The 27,125-nt window shown below is 31.8% G+C and overlaps 1 protein-coding gene across 3 annotated transcripts; it reads right to left on the bottom strand.

The window, feature by feature from the left end:
- Window positions 1–863: 863 nt before the first annotated feature.
- LOC106661738 (protein Gawky) lies at window positions 864–25,082 on the bottom strand. 3 transcript variants are annotated; one of them, XM_014385314.2, is made up of 25 exons: window positions 24,977–25,082; window positions 11,781–11,827; window positions 11,591–11,702; window positions 11,418–11,498; window positions 11,238–11,342; window positions 10,308–11,165; window positions 10,125–10,236; window positions 9,840–10,052; window positions 9,642–9,783; window positions 9,411–9,574; window positions 9,154–9,321; window positions 8,962–9,091; window positions 8,709–8,892; window positions 8,562–8,636; window positions 8,023–8,193; window positions 7,760–7,909; window positions 7,173–7,277; window positions 6,922–7,116; window positions 6,713–6,859; window positions 6,465–6,637; window positions 6,240–6,393; window positions 4,600–4,832; window positions 4,161–4,527; window positions 3,826–3,945; window positions 864–2,936 (listed from the first exon to the last, which is right to left on the bottom strand). In XM_014385314.2, exons 3-25 carry the CDS (start codon window positions 11,657–11,659, stop codon window positions 2,616–2,618), a joined length of 4,437 nt encoding a protein of 1,478 aa, XP_014240800.1. In that variant the 5' UTR covers window positions 11,660–11,702; window positions 11,781–11,827; window positions 24,977–25,082; the 3' UTR covers window positions 864–2,615. The 3 variants fall into 3 exon arrangements, with proteins under 3 accessions (XP_014240800.1, XP_014240801.1, XP_014240799.1); XM_014385315.2 differs by lacking the exon at window positions 24,977–25,082 and adding an exon at window positions 24,816–24,972; XM_014385313.2 differs by lacking the exon at window positions 24,977–25,082 and adding an exon at window positions 16,591–16,767.
- Between the last annotated feature and the right edge of the window lie 2,043 nt (window positions 25,083–27,125).

The following is a 27,125-nucleotide window of genomic DNA, read 5'->3' as shown; positions in this document are numbered from 1 at the left end:
AATCAATGAAAAATATGCTGTTAAGATTGTTTTTGATTAACTGCATTTTTGAACTAGATATTTTACCTTGGCCTACAAATAATTATACGAAAGAGAGAGAAAAATGAGATTTTTATGAGTACATCAACTTTTTAAAGCATTAATTTCAACATTTACAGTTTGCTGAAGGTATTACATTATTTGGTAGATAATTGATTTATACTCTTTAGAAAGATTTTAGAAGTCTTGTTTTGATTATTACTTGACAAATAACAAACAAATCACATTTTTTTAAACAGTGTGCATATTTTTTTTTTATAAAAATAAATAAATGATAATAGATATAAATTAACGGCCCCTGTTTCTTTCTCTTAATATACTCTCCTTTGTGCTATTTAACAATTTTGGCCTATACTAATTTGACTAATAAAGCTCTGATAAGCGTGCCCAAAACTAACAGCAAAAGTTACCACAATTTCCCCATTGTTAGAAAAACTTTGATATAAAAACTCGTTATTACATACATACTTTGTATTAATTAAAATTGTTTATTCAATTTATTATATTGATTAAAATTTAACTTTTGAGGAAAACATTTGGACTTTTAGTGCTATGAAGGGCATAGGATTTTTTTTATTTATTAATTTTTTTGACAAGGTTGTCATTTGGGCCTTGGAAAATATTGTTTTATTTATTTTTAATGTTTTTAAAATATATTATTATCAAAACATAGGTACACTTGTTTCCAACAATTGAAAATATGTTAAGATATGTAAATTGACGACCGACTGTAAAAGACAACCGAAAGGCTTTATTACCCAAGCATAAAGAAAAAATTAACCCTTAACTACATAGTAAATATATCATTATCATTATATATTAAATTATGGGATACAGCCATGTGAATTGTGAACATATCACTTGATTAGTAATCACGAGCACAAATTGACAAGTTACCGTTTGTGTGTGTGTGCCGGTGTCCTGCCAGTTCTCCATTTTTATTTTATTACACAAATTTTAATATATATATATTATAAGAGTCAATATATTATCACAATACGAGAGGAGTTTAGGTGTGTGAGCAAAACAGGCCACAAAGTTGACCGAAGACCAGAGATTGAATTTGTAAGAGCACTAAAATACACTTTTTTTAAATTTTCTTTTCTTTTCTTTTTTTAACTAAAAGACTTTGTCTGCACCCTTAAGTAATCAGTGTCTATCTAGACATTGGTAATTTTATTGCAATGGAAACCTTTTTAACATCTTATGCCATAAAATATAACGTTTCCATTCCCATTAACAATACATCAATTTTTTTTTAAATTTTTTAATTTTTATTTTTTTTTATTTAGTAAATATAATAATCATCCCTATACCTATTGACTTAAAATGTTATATGTCTTAAACCTAAACTAACTTTTCCAATCAATAATTTTACTATATTTATTTATTTACTTAGTTCTATAAAAACACAAGCTTTCATTTGTTATATTGTTAAATTCTCCTAAACGTAATATTTGGTTGATGTTTATTGGCAATTTCAAGAGAATAGTAAAGCACATCTATAATAAATGTACAGTTTAATTAAATCTAACAAATTTAATCGAGAAACTAAAACTTGGCAATTCAACTTTCACATTATTTCAATAATCAGACTATAATGAAATCTTTAGTGTATAACAAGATATATATCAGGACCCGGAGTGGCCAGGTGGTTAGGGGATTAGGACGGGTCAGCGCTGTTTACGTTCAAACATGTTTAAAATTTTAATAACACAGATAATATATTATAAAGTGTCTTTTCATTATTAAATTTTGTTCAAAAGATGTGTGGAAGACGCACAAGATCACTCTTTCCTTGCTTCCCCCATTATCAGAAAATCTAACTGACCAAAAATCCGACACTTTGTACCATAAATTCGCATTACCTAAGTCAAAATTTGTATTAGAAATAAAAATGTAGCCAATTATGAGACCATATTAGAGAAGATTAAAAATACACACTAAAAGCCACTTGCTTGCTCACAGCACAATGTTATTTTCAAAATATATATAATTAATATATATATGTATATAGATTACACACTCATATTAGACTGAAGGTGCACAACCTACATAATGATAGCAAATATTATTTAATGTCCCATTTATGCGTCCAAGAAGAAAAAAAATCAATATTTATATACCATATACACCGCATTGTGACTTATAAAAATAAAAACAATGTGACAAAAGGGATAACTACCAAGCTAAATATGAGACAACCATTTATACAATATAGTTTTTCTTAAATACTACTACAGTGTATGTCAAATCAAATTTGTTGTAACTTCATACTGATAAAAGCAAAATAAACTCAAAAATAAACAAACAAAACACAATAACCATGCTCACTAGTATCAATCTTTTATAAAATAGCTTTTTTTGTATAAATTATTCACAAATACTCATACAGTCTGATTGTAGACGACAGGAACTTGTCGCTTCAAATATATTAAGGATAAAGAGGATAATAATAATAGTAATTAGAATAATCATAAAATTACAACCAGGTCATGTATATTTTTGAGATCAGATTGAAGGATAAAATTTTCCTTTTTTTGTACATAAAAGAGGGGAATCTATCCATTTTTCTCTTAAATGGACTCACTACCAAGAAGATCACCTGGAAGGAAGGAATTGATGGACGATGGTGTAGTTCTATGCTGGTCAGACGAGTCACCCCAAAGTGAGGCAGTTGTTGACCCACTACCAGAACTTGTTCCCCCCCATAACTGGGAGTTACTTGTTCCGGGCCAAGATTCTTTTGTTGGTCTCCAGGCAGCACCGCCATTTCCACTTTGCTGGCCAGTGCTATGGCCCAAGTGCTGCAGTAGTGACAAGACATCACTCTCACTTGGACTTTCAGCAAAAATTGTTGTATTGCCCAAAACGCAATTATTCAAAGCCCCTTGTGCCTAAAATACAATGTTGATATAATTCACACATTACTCATATTCAGAGCTTTGAAGTTGAAAATTTCTCAGAGACAATTATACTTAATATCCTGCTTAATTCAATGCTAAACCGCCATGTATAAATAATGAGTACAGACCACATTACTATTTAGCTATATAAAAAACATCAAAAAACCCTAAATGTAATATTGAAAAACTTCATACCAGCAGTAACAAACCAAGTTTTATATAACATTTTTTTTTAATCTATAAACAATTTTAAATGAAATTTTATAAATTAACATTTTTTCAAAACAAAAACACCAATAAATTACATTCAGTAATTACAAAAAAAAAAAATCATATTTTACAGATAAAACTAATACTGTACTGTAATACTAATAAGTATCAATTTATGTGTGTATATATATAAATATAAGGTGCACTGAAACCACGATAACACACAAGATAAATTGTATGTGTGTGTGAAAACCTTACATTCGTCCAAACAAAAAAATTACACTTGAAAATATTATTTACTGATACTTGGTTGATATACTAATTGGTTGATAATTGCATGTATGAATTATAAACACCTTTTTTAATTTGTAACATTAAAAAAAAAATTGTCTTTCTATATGAACTAGAGATTGATGGCAAGCAGAAAGGCACAAGGTGCTGATGTTTACATGACACAAACAACGTTGTAAATGTAAGCTAATAGTAAAGTAGACTATAACTAGAATGGTATATAGACACTACCTAGATAAATAGAATTCTATAATAATTACCATCTCACCGATAGTGAGACCTCATAACAAAATCCCCTAGATTGTACAAAAACCTACCTAATTTATAAAGCATCACATTGAAAAGTTTTTATATCTAAATAAATAAACTGAAAACTCACCTTGCTAGCTTCTTCTCGTGACGAATATTTGGCCAAGGCTATGCCATGATTCAGGTACAAGTGAAAACTTTGTAAGGGGCCATGCTGAAGGCAAAGTGTTTTCAATGTAGAACCGTCAATCTGTAACACAATAAAGTAATTAATTCTTTTAATTTACAACAACAAATAAACATTGTATCATGTTCACATGAACATTTAATGTCATAGTATATGTAATCCAATTAGGTTTTGAAATACCTCTACTATTTTTCCAACTCTGCGCTAAAATTCTTTTTTAAACTTGATTCAAGAAATAGACAAAATTACTTAAAATTTGGTAAATTTGTTTAACTAACTTGTGGTGTGAGGTTACGAAGCAGAAGCCAAGTTGATCCGCCAGCTGGCTGCGGCCAAGATGCCTGTGGTCCTCCCCATCTTGAGGAGAGCCACCCATTGCTCGCTTGTCCACTACTGCCACTAGGCTGTGAAGGTGCTCCTTGGCTTCCCTGAGATTGTGGTTTAGCTGGCAATCCTGGAGGTGGCCCTCTAGGCTTTGGAGTAGCCCATAATTCACTGCTTGAAGAAGTTTGCACGGATGAACCAGTGCCCGATTCTCCCCAAGATGTAGTGCCACTACTACCAGCAGAGCCTGAAGAAGTAACACCAGCGGAAACAGTTCCTTTGCCACCACTTAATTTACTTAGACCACTGTCAAACATATCACTGCAATAAACAAACATTTATATTCCCTGAAGTAATAATACAAATTAGTAAAAATAATAAAAATTATAATACCTTGTGCTAGATACAGGAGGGTTGAAACTCCAAGTGGATGAAGAAAGACTCAAAGATGGTATCTGAGGCATGATTTCAATCGAGCTGCTTGTTGTTGGTGATGCTTTCCCTGTTACTGATGAACTCGATGATAATATATGAGAATCCTTGATTGGAGGAATGGACAAAGGAGGTCTGGCCACTGACCCTGGAGTCATACTGGGGTCATCCTCAATACTTTTTAGTGGGTTCCCCTTCATTTTTAATTAAAAAAATATTAATTTCTATTTAGATTAGATTTTTAAATTTTTATTAACATATGAAGTATTGATACATTTAAAAATGTATAATTCAAATTTGAAACATTGCCTTCCTCGACTTTATAATAGGGGGCAGTTAAAGAAATATGTACATATACGGGCAGTGAAGATATTAGTAAACACATTTTAAGGTTACAATAATGAACTAGTGTAAGCATGGAAGGAGAGAGAAAAAAAAAGCTTCTAATGCAACCAAACAATATAGCAACTCTTCAAAAATAAAAAAATTGATAAATAACAATGTTCTGTATAAGTATGTTTGATACCTGTTTAATATTAGACCAATTTAATTTTTGATATCTTAGAAAAGAAAAAATATTCTAGTCTATGACTAACATAACTGTTTTTTTATTACATTCATTCATTCACACACTCACATACACTCACACACTTAACACAAATGAGAATAATTTAACTGCAAAATTAAATGACATTGTGTAAAGAATGCTTAAAATCCAAACAGTGTAAAATATTTTGTTCTTGCCATTCATAAGTCATTTTCAAATTAAGTTATATATTAATTAAGTCATAAATAATAGACTTTTAAAATTGGCAATAAGTAATAGTTAATTGATAAAATAAATAGAGTTAAAATTAAATAATTTCTTATGAATGGAAAGATTCAAAGTATAGGAAGGGTATGAAAACAATGAGTAAATGCATTGAGAATTTGTATAAGAAATTTAAAAAGGATATGAACAAAAATAAAACTTTGTGTGCAAAATAATTGTAATAACTCTCAAGTAAAACTAATTATTAAATGAGATTTTAAAAGTTAAAATGAAAAAGTAAGGATAAAATGAATCAAAAAGAGAAGTGGCTGAATTTATAAAATGAGAATGCACGCATTGAAGCTGACTGTGATATGTATATATAGTTATTTTTCATATTTCAATTTGTTTCAATTTTTTAGGCCATCAGCTTACCTGAAATCAATCCCACAGGCCATGCTGATGGAACCAACATCATCAAAAAATATCAACATACAACTTCATGACATGCTAGCATATTTAATAATTGTTGATCCTTGCATAAAAGCTAAACTCAATACAAACATAAATTAATTAGATTTTAAGCATTATTATTGAAATGTTGGTTAAAATACAAAATATTTGGATTATTGTTGTATAAAGGGATTAAGTATAGTCACTGGTTATCAACTTGTTTTATGAACAAATACAATATGCGGTTATTAATTAACATCCAAACTTGTTGGACCATATGAAATAATCACAAACTGAGATTTCAATGTATTAAGTATTATTGCTTTGTGTGTGAATAAAATAATTTGTTTTCAACATTCTCTACTAGTTTTGAATTATGATAATATTTGTTACACACCTTCCAAGGTTTTCCAGGTTCAAATTCTGGAACAAGATCTGAGAACGATTGTGAAGATTGAGTAGTGGTTGGCCAATCTTTGGACGAATTATCATCACCACCAGAATCTGGCCATCCAGTATCACAATTGGTTCTATTTACTGATGACCAGGTCCTAGATTAAAAAAATGATTATGTAGTTTCCAAGAATTTGTTAGTTAAAAAGGAGAGAAAAAAAGAACCTACCCATCAGGTTGTCCGAGGAGTGGATTGATATTAGGAGATGAGTTTCCTGGAGCTGGTTTGGCAGTTGAACCTGGAGCTCGACTAAATTCATTACCTGTTCCCATTTCAGAGTCCTTGTCCAATGCAGGAAGTTTCCATTGATTCAATCGTGACTGTTGTCCTGTTGTTCCAGACTTCAAAGGGGAAAAACATTTTAATGCTGCCCTCTATTTTCAATATAAAAAATAAAATAACTTGATTCTTATTACCTGCGGGTCTTTCAAAGTCAAGTCCGAAAAATTGGAATGTAATGTCGAGGACATTGTTTCATGAATCGGAGTTTTGAAAAATTCACTCGACTGAGGAGTTTGCTGTTGGTGCTTAACATAAATTGCCTGTTGGGCAGCAATTTGATTCTAAAAATGGGAGGAATATTAGTTACATTTTAACTTTTTTCAACCCTCCATTAAAAACCAACCTGCAAATTGCCGATTTGTTGTTTAGTCTTTGTTATTTGGACAGTTATTTGCAAAAGCTGGTTTGACGATGTCGGCTTGTTCAGTGGGTTAAGTATTACAGTGTGATGTTGCATTAACTGTTGAAGATTTTTAATCTGCTGCAGCAACTGATTCAGAAGAATCAACGTTTGTGGGGCAAGGGGCTGACTCAATATCTAAAACAGAACACTTATAGTACTGTGCATCAATTATATGAAAGTTGGTTAATTACCTGAGGAGTCAAATATCCGTTTTGAACTGCCATTTGAATTTGTTGAACAAGCATCCTTAGTTGTTGGGCAGTCGGCTGTTGTGTCTGCTGAGTACGAGAGGACTGCTACAATTTATTAAATTTTTTTAATTAAAATAAAAAACGGGTAGGTAACTAAAAGTAGACAAGGTCATTGAGCAATCCAAAGGCCAATAAATAAACACAGCAACAATCAATAATTCATGTTAAATAACTTAAACTTTTTTTTAAAAATTGGCGAGTTGTACTAAATACAAAATCCTATACACACTGCAAAGGTAATACATAAAATAAATGCTGTTTCAATTATTCTGTATCACTAATAAAAACAGGTTTATTTATATTGGCTTTATTTTTTATTTATTTATTTTAAACATCCTTCTCATTAATTTCCCACGAGGCAGCACAATTCAAATATTTAAGAATAACAAAAAGTGTAAGTATGGTTGAGATACCTAATTATTATTATTTTTATGTGTATTATTGTGTTCAATTAATTTTGATATTTTACTGACTAACCAACAATGGTTTCATGTCAAAAATTATTTAATTGTATACTAGTAGCATACTTGAGTAAAGGGTGGTTGCTGCTGAGGAGGAGGTTGTTGGCTGAGTAATTTTTGCATAATAGCAGGGCTTATTGTGGCCAAGCTTGGATTGCTATTATTCAGTACATTTCCACCAGCTCCACCACTCGCACTACCGCCTCCGCCACCATTCTGTACAATTATTCGAACATTAAATATTGATACATATTTATAAATGCCAAGTTAAAAATATATTAAAAAAAAAAACTAAATATCAACTAAATAGTTTGGTAGTAAATTATTACCGCTTGAAAAGGAATGCATATTGTAGGTTGTGGTGACGGGTAATTGATTATAGGGTGTTCAGGATCCAAATCAGAGTGTCTCCAGCGCTCGTTTCTTGTAGCATTTAATTGTTCCAAAGCGTCTTCCAAAACCAATCCAGATGCTCGTAATGCATTCTCAACATCCTCTTTCTATAATGTAATATATGAAAATGAATAATTTACTAGTAAATATATAAATTATATGTTATATGTAACAACGTTTTCTCTGCTTTATTATGGGTCTTGTTAAATTGTTAAGTAAGTAATTTTATGATTTTGGACTTAGAAGAACTGTTAATTTTACCTTTGCCCAGTAATTTTATTTAGAAAACAGAAAACTAGTGCTAAACTGGGTTTTATTGGCATTTTATTATATTACAACATAAATGGCAAATTATACATACAAAAAAAATGTTGAAAAACTAACCACGATTAAAATCCAGATATGTATTTACATTTTAATGATTGGTGGCACATTAATCCCTAAACACAAATAGAAACTTGCAGTATTAACATACCTTAAATCCCATGTCAGTAAGCATTCTGTATTGTTTACTTCCCCAGATCATCTCTTTTGAAATAGTTTTGGATGGCTAAAAAATAGACAATGTTAAAATAAATTAGTAATACACGAGTGTATAAATAATCCGAGTTTTAGTACATACTGGTTTAGTGGTGTGTCCAACCCAGGATGAGGACGGATCAATTTCCCCATCCCAGCTTGGTTTATGCTTTGGCCCACTCTGCCAAGAAGATGGTGTGAGTGTTTGATCCATCCAAGGTGCTGGTTTGTCATCAGCCCAAGGTCCAGCATTCACGTCAATACCTCCTTCACCCCATCCGCCATTTCTACACCAAATAAACAATATGTAATTTGCATTTAAAATATTTATTTATTTTTAAAAAATATATATCCACCTTGGATGGTGTGGCCAGATGATAGGTTGATCAGGCTTCATATTAGGATTACCACGCCCAGGAGGACATTGTAAGCCTCTTCCAATTCCTGTTGCAGGCATCTCTTTCCAATGTGAGACTTTGTTTTGTCCTAATGAAATAAAAAAACATGTTCATATCTTACGCTAATTTTAATATTCCAATATATCAAACCTGGTAATGTGGGTCTAGAATGCTGCTGACCCCATAGAGATGTTCCATCATCATAATTGGGCATATTTCTTCTTTGTGCTGGAGGTGAAGGTTCCTCCCACCCTGATTTACCACCAAGGCTCATTTCTTTTATCGGTGGGCCACCACCTCCAGACCATTGGTTAACACCTACCAAGAAAATTTATAAACATTGTACTTTCCAAAAGAACTGTATATGATTAAATTTTGTGTTCATTAATATTGAATAAATAAATTACCAGGTTGGCTGGGATGATTAGGAAGTTTTGTTTGATGGTGAGGGATGTGATGATGTGGACCAGGGCCTGTTGGCCACATGGCATCATTGGGCACACCGTTGAGACGGCCAGTGATTCCCCCTCTATGGTCTCCTCTCATGAGCACATCATTGTTGCCAATTGATCTAAAAAATTGTAAAATAAAATTTCATGTAAATCTCACAAAATATTATATTATCTCTTAAAAAGTACCTATTGTCCATGTTGCCTGGGCGCATATTTTCACGTGTGTCAATCATTTGACGCATTTCTCCATGACGGATATCTCTGGGGTCTCCTCTTTGATCATTCCAGTTGGGACCTCCCCATTCACCCTCTTTCTTTGCTGTCCCTGCTGTAAAATAAAAAGTTAATTTTTTATCGCACAAATTTTAACTAAAGGGATCTCACCAGGCCAAATCTGGGGAGGTTGATTGGGCCATTGAGGAGCCGTACCAGCTGCTGGAACTCCAGTCCAAAAGTTTGAAGTGTCCATTTCATCGTCTTCTCCCCAAGTACCTCCTATGTTACTACTCGGAGTATGTCCCCATGCAGTCTTCTGAGCTTGGTTCTGAGGAGGTGGAATTCCTCCATTTCGTAAATTGGCTTCCCAAAGATCAGTTCCTTAAAACATTTTGCATGTTTATATTAAGAATATCTTTATATATATTTTTAAAAAAAGTTCATTCATTATACCATTATTTATGGGCAGCTTCCAAATGGGCACAGCAGCAGCATTGTTGTTTTCTTTATTTCCTGGTTCTGGAGATCCTGGGATATCCCAGACAATGTCTTGGTTAACGTTTTGCTAAACAAACAAATATGTTTTTAATGATTTTAATTTAAACCTGGAAGACATAATAAATAGTAAACACTTACTCCTCCCCATCCATCTTGACTGAAAAGAGCTTCCCTCATAGTGTTAAGTTGTTCCATCTGTTGCTTTGTTGAATTAGAACTGTTTGAGGGATTAGATGTCGGAGTGGTCTGCTGAGAAGGGAGACCTCCTTTTCCTGCTGTAGCAGCTGCCCAGCTGGTGCTTCCTGTATTCCCTCCAGTTCCAGTCTGTGTTCCACTTTGACCAGTTGTACCATTTTGGCTGACTGCAGTCTGCTGATTTGCTGCAGTTGAGCTGCTATTGCCAGACGAACTGTTTGAATTTGTCGATGTTGATGTGTTGACATTTGCTGAAGTACTGTTTGGAGCCGTTGTAGTAGCAGGGACCTGGGTTTGACTAGGTGGCCCCCCTTGTGCTTGCTGAACAACTCCAGAGCCAGACTGCCCTTGTCTACTATTGTTATTGTTATTATTGTTTCCTCCTCCTTGTTGTGACCCCTGTGTGGACTGTTGGCCAGTGCTCCCAGAAGTCCAACCTGTGGTCCCACTCTGACTGGTTGGTGGTGTTCCCCAACCATCTGTACCTGTTAGTGCACTTTCCCCTCCCCCCAGCAGTTTAAAACATCGTGGTATCCCCCATCGACTGTAATAATCACAGATTTTAAAGCTTGGAAATTCAGCATAATCGTTGGTTTGTGGAATGTTCTGTAGAGTTGAACTCTGTTTTGTTTTTTTATCAATTAAATTATTTAAAACCTTACAACTAACTTCACTATCATTATTATTAATATTATTATTAGAGTTACTAGACGACTTAATGCTATCAAAGCAAAGAGCACCCGTTTGTTTTCTCTCTGCTCCTAACATCATGGAAGAACCGTCAGATTCACTTTTGCTTATCTGAAAAATTACAACAATAAAATAATTGAAAGTTTTCAATAGACAATCTTATTAAAAATTGTAAGTACTTACTGCACAAGGAACCTTGGCGGGCGCTTGGGACGGATGGCAGGCTATCACAGTCAGGCTGGGGTGTTCTCCCACTCCACTTTCCCCAATCACCACCACCATTTTGTCCTGATTATATATATAATATTTAACAATATTTTAATATAAAAAATAAAAGTTTAAAAAAATTAAGAAGATACTAACCCTTTTTTCAGGCACTTGAAATGAAGGACAGATGGAAATGTGAGGCTGCGCCACACCTATCACATCTCCATCGCGATCCTCCTATAAACAATAAAACCATCTTATGTTAATATATAAATTAAAATAAAACCAACACACCAAACGAGCAGAAATAAAAACATCGTTACACTTACATCGTTAATTTGTACAAAGGCATTAATTTTAGAAGAAATCTCATCTGAACTAGATTGGTTTGGAAACATTGGCTCTCAGTTCTCTTTGGCAGGGCAATGCAAAAACCAAAGTCTATATTAACAAACATAAACAAAATAAGATACATATGCAATAATGAATAAGATAAAAACATAATAAGTGCCTACACACCTTAAAGACTAAGATAGTATTCATGGGCATATTCCATTCTCACAAATCTGTAAAATATAAACTATTAAAAACAATTTGTAACAGATACAATACAAAATGTTACATCAACTGTTTGTTAACTGTTTTTATTTCAATTAATAAGGTTTTTTGTTAACAGGTTTATGCTTTTAGTTTTTCTGATTTCATTATAAATTATTTGTTAGTTTCATGATAACAGTGTATGTTGTAAAATTAATTAATCAAGATAATAAAAAATAACTTATGATGACATGTTATGACCAAGAGGGTGGCGAAGGGAGGGAGGGAGGAGAGGGAGAGAGGGAGAGAGAGAGAAAAAGAGTGAGACAGGGTGAGGGAGAGAGAGAGATCCCCTGAAGTAATGCAGATTATGGATTTATTCTGAATTCAAATTAAACTGTGTAAATATTGTACAAAAATAATTTTCATTGAGTGAAGACAACCTGGATGAGACATGTAAAGCCATCGTTGAACGGATGTTAAAAGAAGAATCAATTTTCTATTTGACTTTATAACATCAATCCAGACTTCTGTTGAGAGCAAAATAACCAACTAGTAATACTGGTTGTTATACTTTGGTTTTTAAATGTGGTCCCTAGTGGATGGCCTTATTTCTTACATTTTTAACAATGGTGCATGGTGGGAGTGTTCAGCCACAATAACAAGATAGTTTCATCACCTTTTTTATTTATTTCACGTTTTGGAGCATCTAGCTTCTTTTTAACAGTGTCTGAATTAAGTTAACAAAACTTGTCCAATTATCCTTAAAAAATGTAAAAAAGGACAACTTCCTCCAACATAAACAATAAGACTTGATCAGGTAGAATTCCTAATTGTTTCTGCTGGAGGAAGTTCTATTTTTTTTTTTTTATTAAAAAAAAATTAACTAGATTTTCATTGTTAATGTTGTAACAAGATTTGTTCACAACTTATTTCAAACACTGAATAACGAGCCAGTTGGACTGAAATTAAATAAATAAATAAGGTGACAAAACATCTTGTTTTTTGGCACAACAACGACCCACCATACACCACCAATAAAAACATTGCTTTTTAAATTTCAGGATAATAAACTGGATGGACGTTTTTGTTATTTTAAATTGTATGCATTTTTATCGTAACATTAATGCCAACATACTCATCTTAATGTAAACTAAATTAAATGATTTTTTCACTGAAGGTGGTGCAATGCCGAAACGCATTTGAATAACTAAAAAAAAAATTTTTTTTTTAAACCGAGAGTGAAGACAGACCCAGTAAGTGGCCATGTGCTGGATTCTACATAAATTAAATGAGATCAGAAATTCATAAGTAATAAAAATTGTTTAATTATGTTAGTATGAAAGAAAATTCACCAAAACACCATTATATAATTTAGTGATAGACCAAAATTTTAATTTTTTTTTTTGTATGAAAAACAATTTTTTTTAGTAAATTCATTACTTATTTAACCATTTATTTTGACGTTTTAAGAATTTACACCCATCATCTTTATTTTTTTTATTAAATATATATCTTTTAAAAGATAACTGACCATTTGCATTTGCCAACTTAAAATGGGTAGGAAAGAAGAAGAAAAAAAACTAATGAGTGTAAATTCCCAAAAAGACCAAATAAATGTTTAAGTAAGTACGGGATTTATTTTAAAAAAAGGATTGTTTTTTAACAAGCCTCCAAAAAATTGTTAAATTTTAAATTAACACTGAACTATGTTCCTGTGTTCCGGTAAATTTTATTTTAAACCATCATAATTAATTTTTTTAAATTAAAACATGAATTTTTTAAATCGGGTTTAATTAAAATAACTATGTTGTAATTATTAAAACAATAAAAACACATATAGTTTGAATTTGAAAACTAATCTTTGTCACTGACTCTCATATTTTTACTTTATTTCTCCTGCTTTCTTAACTTGCTAACTCCTCGCAGTTACCTCAGGTTGCTACCAGGCTCTACCAAAGTTGTTTTAGACCTATCTGAGAGTCCCTGTCCACAGGAATCTTTTGATAAAAGTTGAAAGATTTACTTGTTATGGAGGGAGACCAGAGTGCTTAATGTTACATGAGGAATGATAATAATAAACATTTTTAGGTGCTTATTATTTTCAGTTTGTCAAACAACTAAAAAATATTTACAAAATGTAATCAAATTGAATAGTGTACTCCAAGTTGGTGAAAGATTTATTATAAGTTTTAAAAAGTGTCGTGTTTAGTGATTGTTAATAAATGATTATTTGGAAATTGTGAAAAATATGTTAATAAATGATTATTTGAAGATTGTGAGATGCAGCCTGGTGTGATGTAGGTTTAGAAAAACAATTTCTTTATCATGCCAACATTTCTATCTTTAAAGAGAACATTTTCAGAAAACAAACACTTCGAGTGGGTACAAATACTTTGATTGAGTCTAAAATTTCTATCGTTGTATAAATTCATTTTTTCACATCTTACATGTATTTGTATAATTTAAACAATGTTTATACATCCCAGGCCCTAAAGATGATCTCAATGAAGATCGAAATGTTGGCATGATAAAGAAAATGTTTTTCTAAAACCTACGTCACACCAGACCACATCTCACTATCTCCAAATAATCACAGTTGTAAAATTAATGAAATGAATAATTTGTAACTTAATTGAAATCACCTCAGAAAATTTATCTTTGGTCGGGGCCCTTACAAATAAATTTTGGCTAAATCTTGGAAAAAATTGAAAAACAAAACATATGAGGACTAAAGAAAATAAAAACAAATGTTGATATACCACTACAGTAGTGTGGATTACAGACATTGCATTAATTACATATAAAAAATGTTTTCAAAAAAATATATTTGTTTCTAACAAGAAGGTGAAAAGGTGGTGTGTTCCAACATGGGGGAAAAAACGCCAGAATTCAACTTCAGTTCAACGTTGTATTATCAATCATGTTTGGTATTAGACACTCAGTCTGGCAAACGAAATTCAAACAAAAATTAACAAAATGTTACTTTACCATTAAATAATTTTTGTCGCTTCGAACAATGTCCCCAATTCAAAGAAATCTAATTTCAAATAATTATTCTCTCTCTTTTTTTTAATATAAGGTCTCGGTTGAGATGAAAAAGACCTTACATTAAAAGATTATTAATTGATAGAAGTAGTTTGGACAACTAGACCACTAAAGCATAATGGATCTAATTTCATATGTTTAAAAAACATCAGAAAAATTATGGATGTTTTAAAAATTAAGTGTCTTTTCTATAATAATAACACTAGTTCCTTTCTTTTTTGGTTTAAAAATTCTATTTGTTTTAATACTATACACCTATCTACACAACATTGTAAATTGTCAAATTAATTAAATAAATAATTTTAACTTAATTCAAATCACTTCGGTAAATAAAACATAACAAGGTAAATAAGTATTACCTTAGGTCTGTTATAAGTAAATTATGGCAAATTCTTACAATTAAAAATTGTAAGAATTTTTATTGTATAATATACTTGGTGATAACATCTTATATTAATTATTTTTCTAAATAAGTATTAGCTTCTAATAAAAAAAGTTAAAACGGTTTGGTGTTCCAACACATAAAAGAAAATTAGAATTCAATTAAAAATTCAGTTCGACTTGTAACTAAAAAACTTTTAAACAAAAGGCAAGAAAAAAGAGAAAAAGACAAATTAGTCATAAAAATGTCAATGTTATTAAAATTAATTATAACAATAATAAATTACCTAGTTCATTTCAATTTGTTTAAAACAAAATTGCTTTAAATGCTACACAGCAAGCTGCTTAATATTGTAAATTATTGCAATATTGATTAAATAAATAATTCTTACTTAAATGTAATCACATTAGGTCTGTTATAAGTAAATTATGGCAAAATCTTGGAATAATAATTAAAAAAAAAAAAAAAAAGAGAGAAAGCAAGAAAATGAAAACAATGTTAATGTTCTAGTGTACTGTTGATTAAGGGCTGACTGAAAATGTTATTAAAAATAATTAAAACAATAATAAATTACCTAGTTAATTTCAACTTGTTTAAAAAAATGCTTTAAATGCTACATTCCAAGCCACTTAATAACGTAAATTATTGCAATATTAATTAAATAAATAATTCTAACTTAAATGTAATCACATTAGGTCTGGTATAAGTAAATTATGAAAAAATCTTGGAATAAAAAATTAAAAATAATTAAAAGAGAAAGAAATAAAATGAAAGTAATGTTAATGCCGACTGAAAATTCCATGCGAAATAAAAAAATATATATATATATGTAAATGTATTATTTTATATGAAAACGAAAAAAAAAATTGGGTGATTTAAATTCGAAAACAAGAATTCGATTTGGGATCGACTAGGTATTATCAATCGTGGCTGGTATTTGAGCACTTCTCTCAACGCGACATTCGAACAAATAGGAGTAAAAGGAAATTTCACCATTCGACCAGACTACACAGATTCACAATAAAGTATCAAAATCATAATCAATCTAAGGAGAAAAATCTGAAAAAGATTCTGACAGTGTTAATAATTTATTTTAGCAAGTCAGTCCAAAACAACTACAGAGCAATTAAACATAGAATCTTAGGGCCGGGAGTAAAAATAGAAGTTATAAGGCAAACCCGACATAGTTTAAAAGGGCGGATGAGTTAAAAACTGTGGATTTACAATAGGGACGGTACGGGATCGGAAAATAGTGTAACGCAGTCGGACCCGTATTATTGCGTAGAGGTCGAAAGGTAAAAAGACGAGGGGAAAAAAATAGCTCCGTTAATCGGGAGCAATGAGACTTGGATAAAAACTTACGCTTTCATTGTATCTTCCGATTACATTTTCACACCGTTACGTTTGAGACGGGCCGGGACACTCGAAGATGAACTCTTTTTATGACTAAAATTTTGCTTTTAAACAGTTTGAAAGTCAGATCTGGCAAATGGCCGATCGAGGAAGCCAATTCAGTGTGTGTACAGTCTCGAAAGATAGTAGTTGGTTGATCGGACGGTGGCGGCGTTGCTGCAGCGAGCTGGCCGCACAGGCTGTTCCAACCGCCGAGCTCACTCCCCTCAACCCAATTACCCGCGGCATAGTTTCTCAGTTGAAAATCTCGTCGAAAAACCGACCACGGTTCCTAGCCGGGCCAAAAGGACGATTTACGCACTTTTCTCCCTTATAAAATGGGTCCGGCGAATTTCGCCTTTTTCACATTTTCCTACCCCCCACCACATGCAGTTGCTTCTATTGATCGGCGTGTAGCGTTGTTGTCAAGCGGGCCGTTCCGTCTCCCGTGCTCACCCCACGAGAACTGCAGGGGAATTCTTTCGGATCCGAGAGATGGGAACTTTTCGAAAAAGCCGAGGCAAAGATGGCCCATTAAATTGAAACAATATGACCCCCAGAAATGGCATAAATAAAAACAAAAAATTTAAAAAATCTCGCTCGGCTACGATCCACAATGATCCGACGGGAGGGCAACAAAATAAATAACGTCGCACTACCGATTTGTGCGCTTTCGACCGTCCTCCGTTACCGGTTACGACCGCTCCTTTTTCAAGCATTCTTCCTAAGCCCTTTCTGTACAAAATTAAAAAAAAAATACTTAAGATATTTCAACATAAATAATTTAAATTTTGTACTGCAAAATGCTAAGTCGAAAAAGAGGGGGCAAGTATTCTGACGAATTTCTTCTGAGGCGCATGGCGGAAGGAACTACCTTATATAATCGGACACCAGAGAATTTGTGAATTTATTTCCCCTCGATTATCAATTTATCAAACTTCGTAATAATATATAATAATAATCGGGTTTTTCAAACTTTCATTACATGATATACAAAAGAAAACACATTTTTAGCCATGAACTGTACGTCTGGCGAGTTGACCAAAATTCAAACTTAAGATTTGTTTTAAAGCACATTGTGAAATAAAATACTATCGACACATAGGATAATTAATTTTTTTAATGACATGAGCCGCTGTAATGATTAAACTGTAGTAATAAGATTAATAATTGAATTCTCCTATCAAAATATTTCTACACATATTTGCAACTATAAATTTAAAAAATTACATTAATCCATGCAATTTTCCCTATTTAATTTCCTACTTCATTTATTGAAAGATCATTCTTTCAAACCATCTGACTCTGAATTCTAACAACACAAGGGCATATAGCCATGAAATGAAACAGATTTTCTTTTTATTTTTTACTACATAAGTATCACAATTTTTTGCCCTTCTGTTCGCCAAAATGTATAGTTTAATTTTAATGAATCGCTTCTGCATTTGAAAACGTAAACTCCTATAAATACTTAAAATTATGATTTTTCCTTCTTGAAGGTGGGATAATAGGTCATCTAAAAAAAAAGCACAACCAGTTTTTATCCACAACGTTTCGGATTTATTTTAATCCTTCTTCAGGTGAGTTAACGCAATGATTAAAACAGTGGTCGTCAGTCATTAATATTTTATAACAGTTTATTTTAAAAAAGATTCAGTGTGGTACTTATTCAGACTGGCTCTTTTTTAAATAAACTGTTATAAAATATTAATGACTGACGACCACTGTTTTAACCATTGCGTCAACTCACCTGAGGAAGGATTAAAATAAATCCGAAACGTAGGGATAAAAACTGTTTTTTGTTTTTTTTTGAGATGACCTATTATCCCTCCCCTCCTTCAAGAAGGAAAAATCATAAGTTTAACTGTTGAGGTCGAAATATAAGAAAACATCGTTACTCTAATCATGGGATAAATACTTAATTTATGATCTTATACAAATAAACTGCTATTTTCATCAAATTTAAGGCCTTTAAAATTGTGGATGGTGGAATTATTTTGCCTTATTTTTAAAAGTTTAATTTTTAACAGAATTTCCTTTCTGGTAGTTTCATTCTGTAATATAATCGGGTGGAGTTCTTTGGGCATACCTTCACATTCCGTAATTAAATTATAAAATAATATAATGTATTTTTATTATAAATGAAAAGGGTATTGCGTCCTGTTTCAAGATGTAGGAAATAGTTGGGGGCAGAATGAGGGATAAAGAGTTTTCGAATGAAAAACATGTGGGTTCGCTCTATTTCCACATACACTTCACCCCTCCAAACTTGATATAACAAAGAATTCTACGAGAAATACTATGGTATATTTTGCCTGCAATGGAACGTCTTGCTTTGCTAAAAGGTTTTTCTTTCTACGTGGTGTTCATGCCTGTGTATGCCTAAGCGCTTTTTGCTTTAAAGTGAACATTTAATGATAGTTGGTGTGTAATCACATCCCAAGATATTTATTTATACCCATTGACATTGACAATCTGAACGCCACCAAAACAAAAAATTTCTTCTTTTTTTCGGACTGCCACCATTCCTAAAAATCATAATCTTAGAAATTTTTAAATTGATAATGATGTCCCATGTTTAGCAGTATTCGCCCAGTAGATTGATCTTCAAACTACGGAATAATAATATTCAATATTTTTAAAAAGAAACGAATGAATATAATTTTTATTATAAAATTGAAAGAACAGAAATATACGATTTGATTTTTTAATCCTAGTTTCTGCCGTTGGTACTCAATCCCAGAAAGTGCAGCTAGTCAACTCATAATTTATTAAAATACAACTACTAAAATATTGCAAATTGATCACAACAAAATGTACGTTGCTAACGTAAAAACTTATTATTAACTGATTATTATTTTTGTTTTTTGTAAGAACATTTTCATGTTGTTTCATGGCAAAAAAACGCATACGCTAAATTACAAATAAAAGTAATTAATTTAAAACGAGTAGACTGTTTTTACATAATTATTCTAAGCTGAAAATGCATGTTGATCACGTTTATCATTTCTGGAGTGGCAATGGAGAATGACATGAAAGGTCATATTTTTTATCTGTGCATACATATATAATTACACGTAATATATAACATTTTATTAATAAAACCCGTGTACTTTTCTGGCTTACTGTTAGATATTCTACATTGGGTCAAAATTTTGATTTTGATCGCTTGTTTCCAGACCGACAACGGAGAACGACATAAAATCCTAAGCAAAGATCGTATTTTTATTATTTATCGTATCACGGCAGTCAAATCCTTCCTTCTGATACTTATAATATTAAAAGAAACGAGTCCACTTATAAAATTATACATTCAGCCTAGTTAATTCCTTCACAATTTCACCACGTATAAACTTAATGGCACTACAGTAATAACACTACACTTTATGCCTTGAAGACGACCCGAATAAAGGTCAAAACGGCAATTAAATGAAAAGGTGTTTTTTCTGAAATACATCTAACCTGACCGCTCCTCACTACTTCAAACACTTATTAAACCTATGGTCGCTAAACAAAACACAATTTATAAATTAAACTAGTTAATTTTGTTAGATTATTTTTGCAATGAAACTAGAATTTTGACTGTCAATGGAAAACAACCCAAAACTGTGGGAGAACGCTAAACAGATGGATGAACAATATACAAAAAAAAAAAATAGTAATCGTCTATAAACTTATGCAAACTTGTATTACTGCTGGCGGCACTTGAAACAATTCAATAAATGGGCCTGTACAAGTAGCTTAATGTGCTTTTGTTCATCATCGAAACTAAAATAAACAAACATATTTCTTGGTTCATCTATTTATAAATATATATGTACGAAAAATAATAGTTATGACAATAAAATGAAATATTTTATAAAGAGGTACTTCCAGACAGCCTGTTCATATACCTCAACCTTACACAAATTTTTAAACTTCTTTTAAACGAGGTATCCCCATTATACCTTGTCGTCGTATTGTTCAATTCAATTATTCTGTCAAGGGTTTAGAGTGTAACGCTGTCAAACGTAATAGCAATTTGATTTGAGGGAGAAAAATCTTATTCCTTTAAAAACTCCACATCACGTCCCCCCCCCCCAAATGTTCTCCCTATCCTAGCTTGTTAATTTAGAACGGATATTAGTCTAAATAGCCGATGTTAGATCCTTAATTAAAATACTTTATTACTTTGTTTGTTAAGAAAACGTATAACAATCTTATGCAGGAACTGCGGTCCTGTTAGGAAATTTATTAACCGCAGGAAACTCTCTATTGGACAATAAGCTTGAAATCAAAAGAAAATATACATTGACTATACATTTATCCTTTTACAAAAATAATTTTATGATAGGTGAAATGCAACTACGGGGATGGGTTCGTCAAAATAATGAAGCAAATTTAGGAGCATCAGGAAAACAGAGAGCAAAATCCCTAGGGAGCAGTATACAGAAACCCTTTTATAATTTTGTATTTCACACCTGATTTATGTTTTTGTTTACTGCCTGATAGATAAATTATTATATTATTTTTATTTGTAATATTTATGCGCGAATTAGTTGCGTCTCTTCTAAGCCAAATGCACGTCTTCCAAATTAAATTCGGCTTAGAATGGTGCTTCATTATCGAAATCTGTACAGTAATGTTCTTTTGATTTATTTACTGCAGTTCTTTAAGTTATTTCATACGTTAATTTAAAAAAAAAGTGATCAAGCCTTAATAAACATTTTTAAAAAATTTATAGGGAATCAGGCTTGCAAAAACATGAATGGACCTAGTCCATGACTGTCGTCAATGTACGCTCACGAGTCATTTCTTTATCAAAAAGTTTTATTTTTATTTTATTTGATCATTGCCGTTTTGGTCTGCCTCCTCGCTAGGTTGGTCTGTCAAACCAAAATGTTCAGATCGACCAAATTGCAAGTTCATCAGCCTCCAGACAACTTGGAAAAAAGAGTTTTTTGTTCCTCAGACTAAGTTGTTCGCGCTTAAATATAAGACTGCTACTTTAAGCGTGAAGTATAGAAATAATACGCAGGAGCACTTTGCCTCCAGTTAAAGCATAGCATGACACGAGAGGAGACAGTCGTAATAGCAGCTACCTGAGCTAATAGCTGTTATGTAGGTACGAAACGCAAATAACATTGATTATGGATTTTCCAATTTAATTTTTAATTGGTTAAGTTTTCCGATTTAATCCAAGTATCATTTCAAACGTTCTTTTCAAAAAAATAATCCTCAGATATTTCACTAATGCACATGAAGTCATCAGTTGTGTCTATGTGCAAACGTGAAGTAGAAAAAAAAATTGCCGGATAATTAAAAAAGGAATATATTTTATTTAAAATTAATACGGTCAACAATATGTGCATTGCATATTCATACTAATTTAATTTTTAGGATGTTTCATTCATTATACTCTTCATTATGTATTCCCGAGGTACTGCATTCTTCTTAATTTCTGACACCTGACAACAGATTCGTAAAGAGTTTACTTCATCTTTAATATAATAATGAACGGGGATAATTATATAAATGAAAATAAGAAAATGGTTTATTATAGTTAAGACTTGTTCGTTTTTAGTAATCTTTGGGATAATCCCAAGTGGCTCTTGTACCCGTTAACTACTGTAATTTATTTTATATTTGATATATTTATTATTTTATATTCACATTTGATTTCGTATAGGCTTATTTTCAATCTACGCTCTATTTAACAATACATTTTTTTAAACGTTTTATATCTGGAAGAATTTTTGTTTATCATCATCAAGTGTTTGACAAGTGTTCTTGTCTTATCTGTCATTTTCATAATATATAAATTCGTTGAAGTCATGAGGTGCGGTCAAGAATGAAGTAGTTTAGAAACCACATTTTTCATTTTTTTGCCGATGTTTCAACCTTTATTCGGGTCATCTTCAGGGCATAAAATGTGGTACTATTCTTTTGACGTCATATTAGTGTTGTGTGAAAGTGTTGTAATATATAAAGATTTTTTTGTATTGTTACTTACTTTGTATTTTAAATCATAAATGTGCTTTACAAGGCCGATGAGCAGGAATTTCAAGACATCTTTGCATAGCTATGTTTACACTCTACCTACTAATTTCACATAAAGCAAGTTTCAAAACATTTGCAAATATAAATGTTCGTACATACAAAATATTGTATTAATCAATGACTTAACGATACATACATCATATATCGAAGCCCGACCCGTTCTTTCCATTTGAATATATTGAATATATTTTAACAAACATTTTTACTGGGTTCAACCGTTTCTCTTTAACTATTATTGGCCGCGCACATTTTCTGGCTAATATTGAAAAACATAAGGCCATTAAAAAAGTTTTATTTTACAAAATAAGAATGTACCACCTGACCAGAATACTTAAGAATAAATAGGAGTCTTAACATTCACATTAACATACTATTTTACAAATTCTGCTTTTACAAAAAATAAATGTCAAAACGCACAAATGTTTAAAGGTCTTGCAATAATCTACGCATTAGTAATTTCAAATCATGCATCGTCCCTCACAACAAATTATAACTGTACCTGTGCTATGGACCCGGATCAATTAAGCAATTTATTGTAATTATGGATTTAACATCTAACATCCAACTCTTCACCTGCGGACAGAAACACCCCAATCTCACAAAATCCACAAATCCCCCCCCCCAAAAAAATAATAAGCGTTGAAAAACAACTGATTAAATCTTGGTCCAATCAAAAGTCAAGAAGATTTCTGAATAAAGATCCCAAGAATTAAGTACAGAGTAAAAAAAAAATTAAATACATAAAATAAAATAATTGTAATGACGAGTTAAATAAATAAGGTGCATTTAAAATATATAAAACCCCGATCAGCCAGATTTGAAATGTGCTTTACAATACTTAACACATCACCCACTTGAAAGTCTTGTGATAATCTACGTCTTAACGATACATTTCTATTCCTCTGTGGGAGCCAGACCATCGGTAGCATTAGATTTTTTTTCAAAATCTATTGAAATCCATTTTTTCACGTGTGAACCAGGACAATAAATCTTAAAATCAGAAAAGTTATAAACGTATTTTCTACTAAATTGTGGTTTCGCACATACGAAGTGAAAAAATTAAATGTTTACCTCGTTCGACAATTTAAACACAATTGCTTTTATCTGGTCCGTTTGTTTTCGCTACGTACAACCGCTGTTTCTGTTGTGATTTAAGAATAGTCGGCCTAGGGGGAAAAATTGACCACCAATAATATTCAAATCACAAGCAATATAAACACACCTTTCTCGACTATCTTTTAAAATAAATCGTAAATGGACCGAACTGTTCTCGTCTGGTCTGTCCGTATTCGTTTTGTATAATCCCTTTTTTTGACATTTTTCCAAAGTAAAATGTAAACTTTTTCATTTGTAAAAGTAAAGAGACATAACAATATAACCTTTTGTAAATTATGGTTCTACTCACAGATTAAGAGTGAACTATAAAGAACGAGTATAACTGGGAGTAAAACCACTATTTACAAGAAGTGAATCTACCTACTCACCCATCATTTTTAATAATATTAAAGTTCAAATATTTAGAGACTTATTTGCGATGAAGCCTGACCAGGGCGAAAAGTGGTGTCAACGAACCCCAATAATTCTCAAATAAAAATGTTGACTACTTTTAAGCAGAATTAATTAATTATATGTAAAAAACAGCTATTTTATACAATTATTATCCATAATTTATATATATATATTTTTTTTTTTTGTAATGAATCAATTCATTGGTACGTGATCTCTGGAGGTGCATAAACTTATAGTAGCGTTGTTTTTCTTGGCTAAGCTCCTTGATGCGAATATCCCACCCGGTGTTTATTTTAAATCATCCATGTAAAAATCAAACAACTCCCAATCTACCTAATATTAATCTTTATTATTTTTCGCGTAGAGCCGGCAGGGGGTAGACAAGTTGTAACGTCAAAACTGGTTGCGTACCTCACTCTCCCATAGACCAGACCCATTCCAATGCCCTCAATTTCGCAAGTCTCGCCCTCTCGGCCAATCACTTTTCCCCCCAGGCCATAAAACCAGGGATTTTATTTATTTTCAACAGACGGACCACGAGGAAAGTCCTTCGAAAGTCTTAAGACAGAAGAGCCGTCGTATAAACCTTCCCCAGATGAAACAATCACCGATGAGGGGAAAATAAAAACAAATACAAAGCCACTTACCACGTAAATAACGTAATTTTTAAATTTAATGTGCGTTTGGAAGAATTCAATCGCGTTAGCACCGTATGTCTAGTATGGTGAGTCGTTTTCTCTCCTCCGCCTCTCTCCATCCACTCCAGAAATAAATTAAACGAGACCACCAAAACAAATTGAGTCCTTACCGAACGCCATTACTCTGCTTTTCGTCTCGCACCGTCGCAGCTCGCAGCTCAGGGTCTCGGCTCTGTGTCGGTTCCACCTCGGTGTGGAACGTTTCCGCCAGGGGACTCGACCGCCGTCCGACTGCCACTCCACAAGTCTTTCACCACGAATTATTCAGAGCCCGACTCAAACTCCAACTAACTATACATATCAACTTTTTTTTTTTCTGTAATAATTATCAATAATAGAATAAAACTCAAATCCCCTGAACTGTATCTAACTGAAATTGCCTAACACCCTCTACAACAGCAAACTAATTTAAATAAAAAATGACATTAAACAAATTTAAAAAAATCCTCTAAGACAACTCACAAAACCATTCAAAACTCACAAAAATCGTACAAAAAAATTCAAGTATGTTGTATATAAAATTAAATAGTTACACAGTGGGCGCTGGTGCGGTCAAGGACGAACCCCCTTCCCGTTCGTTTATGAATCCGACTGTGACTGACTAGGACTGGAACGGGATTTTGTGAACAGATTAACAGAACGTACAAATAGGAAACATTCGTTTTAAAAATCAAATGCAAATAAATTTGACGAACCGGGCTCGATAACATATAACTAAATAAAGACTTTTGATTAAAAGTCATTCAATTTCAGAACAAAAATAATAATAATTTAAAAAATCTATTGAATAGTTTCATAAATTTTAAAAAACAGTGCTTTGACCCTAATCTGAACTTCGATACTCCGAACATTTCCAATACTCTGAATTGGATAAATTTTCAAGAAGTCGGATGCTAAAGGAAACAAATGATATATTACTTTGGGGAAGGGTGAGGAGTGTGTGAGAGAGAGAATGAGTGAGCGAATGTGTGTGTTTGTGTGTGTGTGTATACATGAGAAAGAAAAAAGAGAAAGCGAGTGAGTTGGAGAAAATTAGTATATTTAGAGAAGGATAGATTGAGTATGAAAGAGAGAGAGAGAGAGTTAATAAAGAAGAGTGTATGAGAAAAAAAAAGAAAGTGAGTGAGTGAGAGAAAATAAGTGAAGTGAGTGATTGAGTGAGAAAGAGTGTGGGAGAGATAGTGAGTGAGAGTGATAGTTACAATACAACATACATATAATTATACAATAGACAAAAACCACCATTTTTTAAAGAAAAAGTAATAGTATATATGTATCATATCTAATAAGTTTAACATTTTATGTAAGCAATAAGAAATAATAAGTGTTGAATTTTTGTTTGTTTCAGACATGTTTCAAAAAATAAAAAATCCATGCAGAACACTGAAACTGCAGAATATTACATAAAATGCTTCACTTACTGTAAAAACGTACTAAAAAGAAATTACTCAACAGCTCAATGAAAATTTGCGATAATTTTGCTTTATCCACTTTACTTGGAAAAGTTTTCTCACCATCTATTCAACATCTTTTCAATTGCCTATTATATTTAGTACCATTTATATTCGGGAAAAACTAACAAGTATGGGGCTTTTGCCGAGAGATTTAGTGACATGCAAAAAACAGAAACATCATACTTTTGAAATATGTATAAATTACATCAAAGAACAAAAAAAAAGTGATGTTTCAAAATGCATAAAAATCTTTGCAGGGCATCCAGGATATCAGTAAAATCAGTAATTAAAACAGCAAAAAAGCTAACATGAAAGCTTCAATAACTGTAAAGAAAACTTATTCAATAACTTACAAATTATTAAACCAAAAAAGTAACAAATATAAAATTTTAAAAGTGGTAAAAAGCAGAAAATAACAGAAAAACAAAACTTTCCAGTCCTACTAAGCGGGCCTACATCAAGAACTGCAAGAAATTTGATTAAAAATTATATTTATAAATATGTACATGATATAATAAATGAATGGTTGTTAGTGTGAAGAATGAAAGAACATAATGATTTTCATTGATTTCTGATGATTTATAGTATAATAATCTACTAATAATATTTAATGTCTTTCTCAATATGAATATAATTGATAATAAAAATGATAAGAAATTTAATAATTAAAATGTCATACAATGGTAAAATGAAATATTCATTTTTCATTCATGTTATATGGCTATAAAGAGATCAAGTGAGTCTGCAATTAATTAAAATATACATAATTTTAATGAACTGTTTATTAATAAAATGGTAATAGAAG

The sequence above is a fragment of the Cimex lectularius genome, unplaced genomic scaffold, assembly GCF_000648675.2.
Source record: "Cimex lectularius strain Harlan isolate CLEC.00 unplaced genomic scaffold, Clec_2.1 scaffold34, whole genome shotgun sequence".
In the NCBI taxonomy this organism is placed as follows: domain Eukaryota; kingdom Metazoa; phylum Arthropoda; class Insecta; order Hemiptera; family Cimicidae; genus Cimex; species Cimex lectularius.
This window is presented reverse-complemented; position numbering and strand designations above follow the sequence as displayed.

Coding starts and splice junctions, on each gene's coding strand:
- LOC106661738 (XM_014385314.2), bottom strand. CDS start 11,659: ATGTTTCCAAACCAATCTAGTTCAGATGAGATTTCTTCTAAAATTAAT. Junction 7,278..7,759: donor AGCAACCACCCTTTACTCAA/GTATGCTACTAG, acceptor AATAAATTGTAG/CAGTCCTCTCGTACTCAGCA. Junction 6,638..6,712: donor TGACTTTGAAAGACCCGCAG/GTAATAAGAATC, acceptor TCCCCTTTGAAG/TCTGGAACAACAGGACAACA.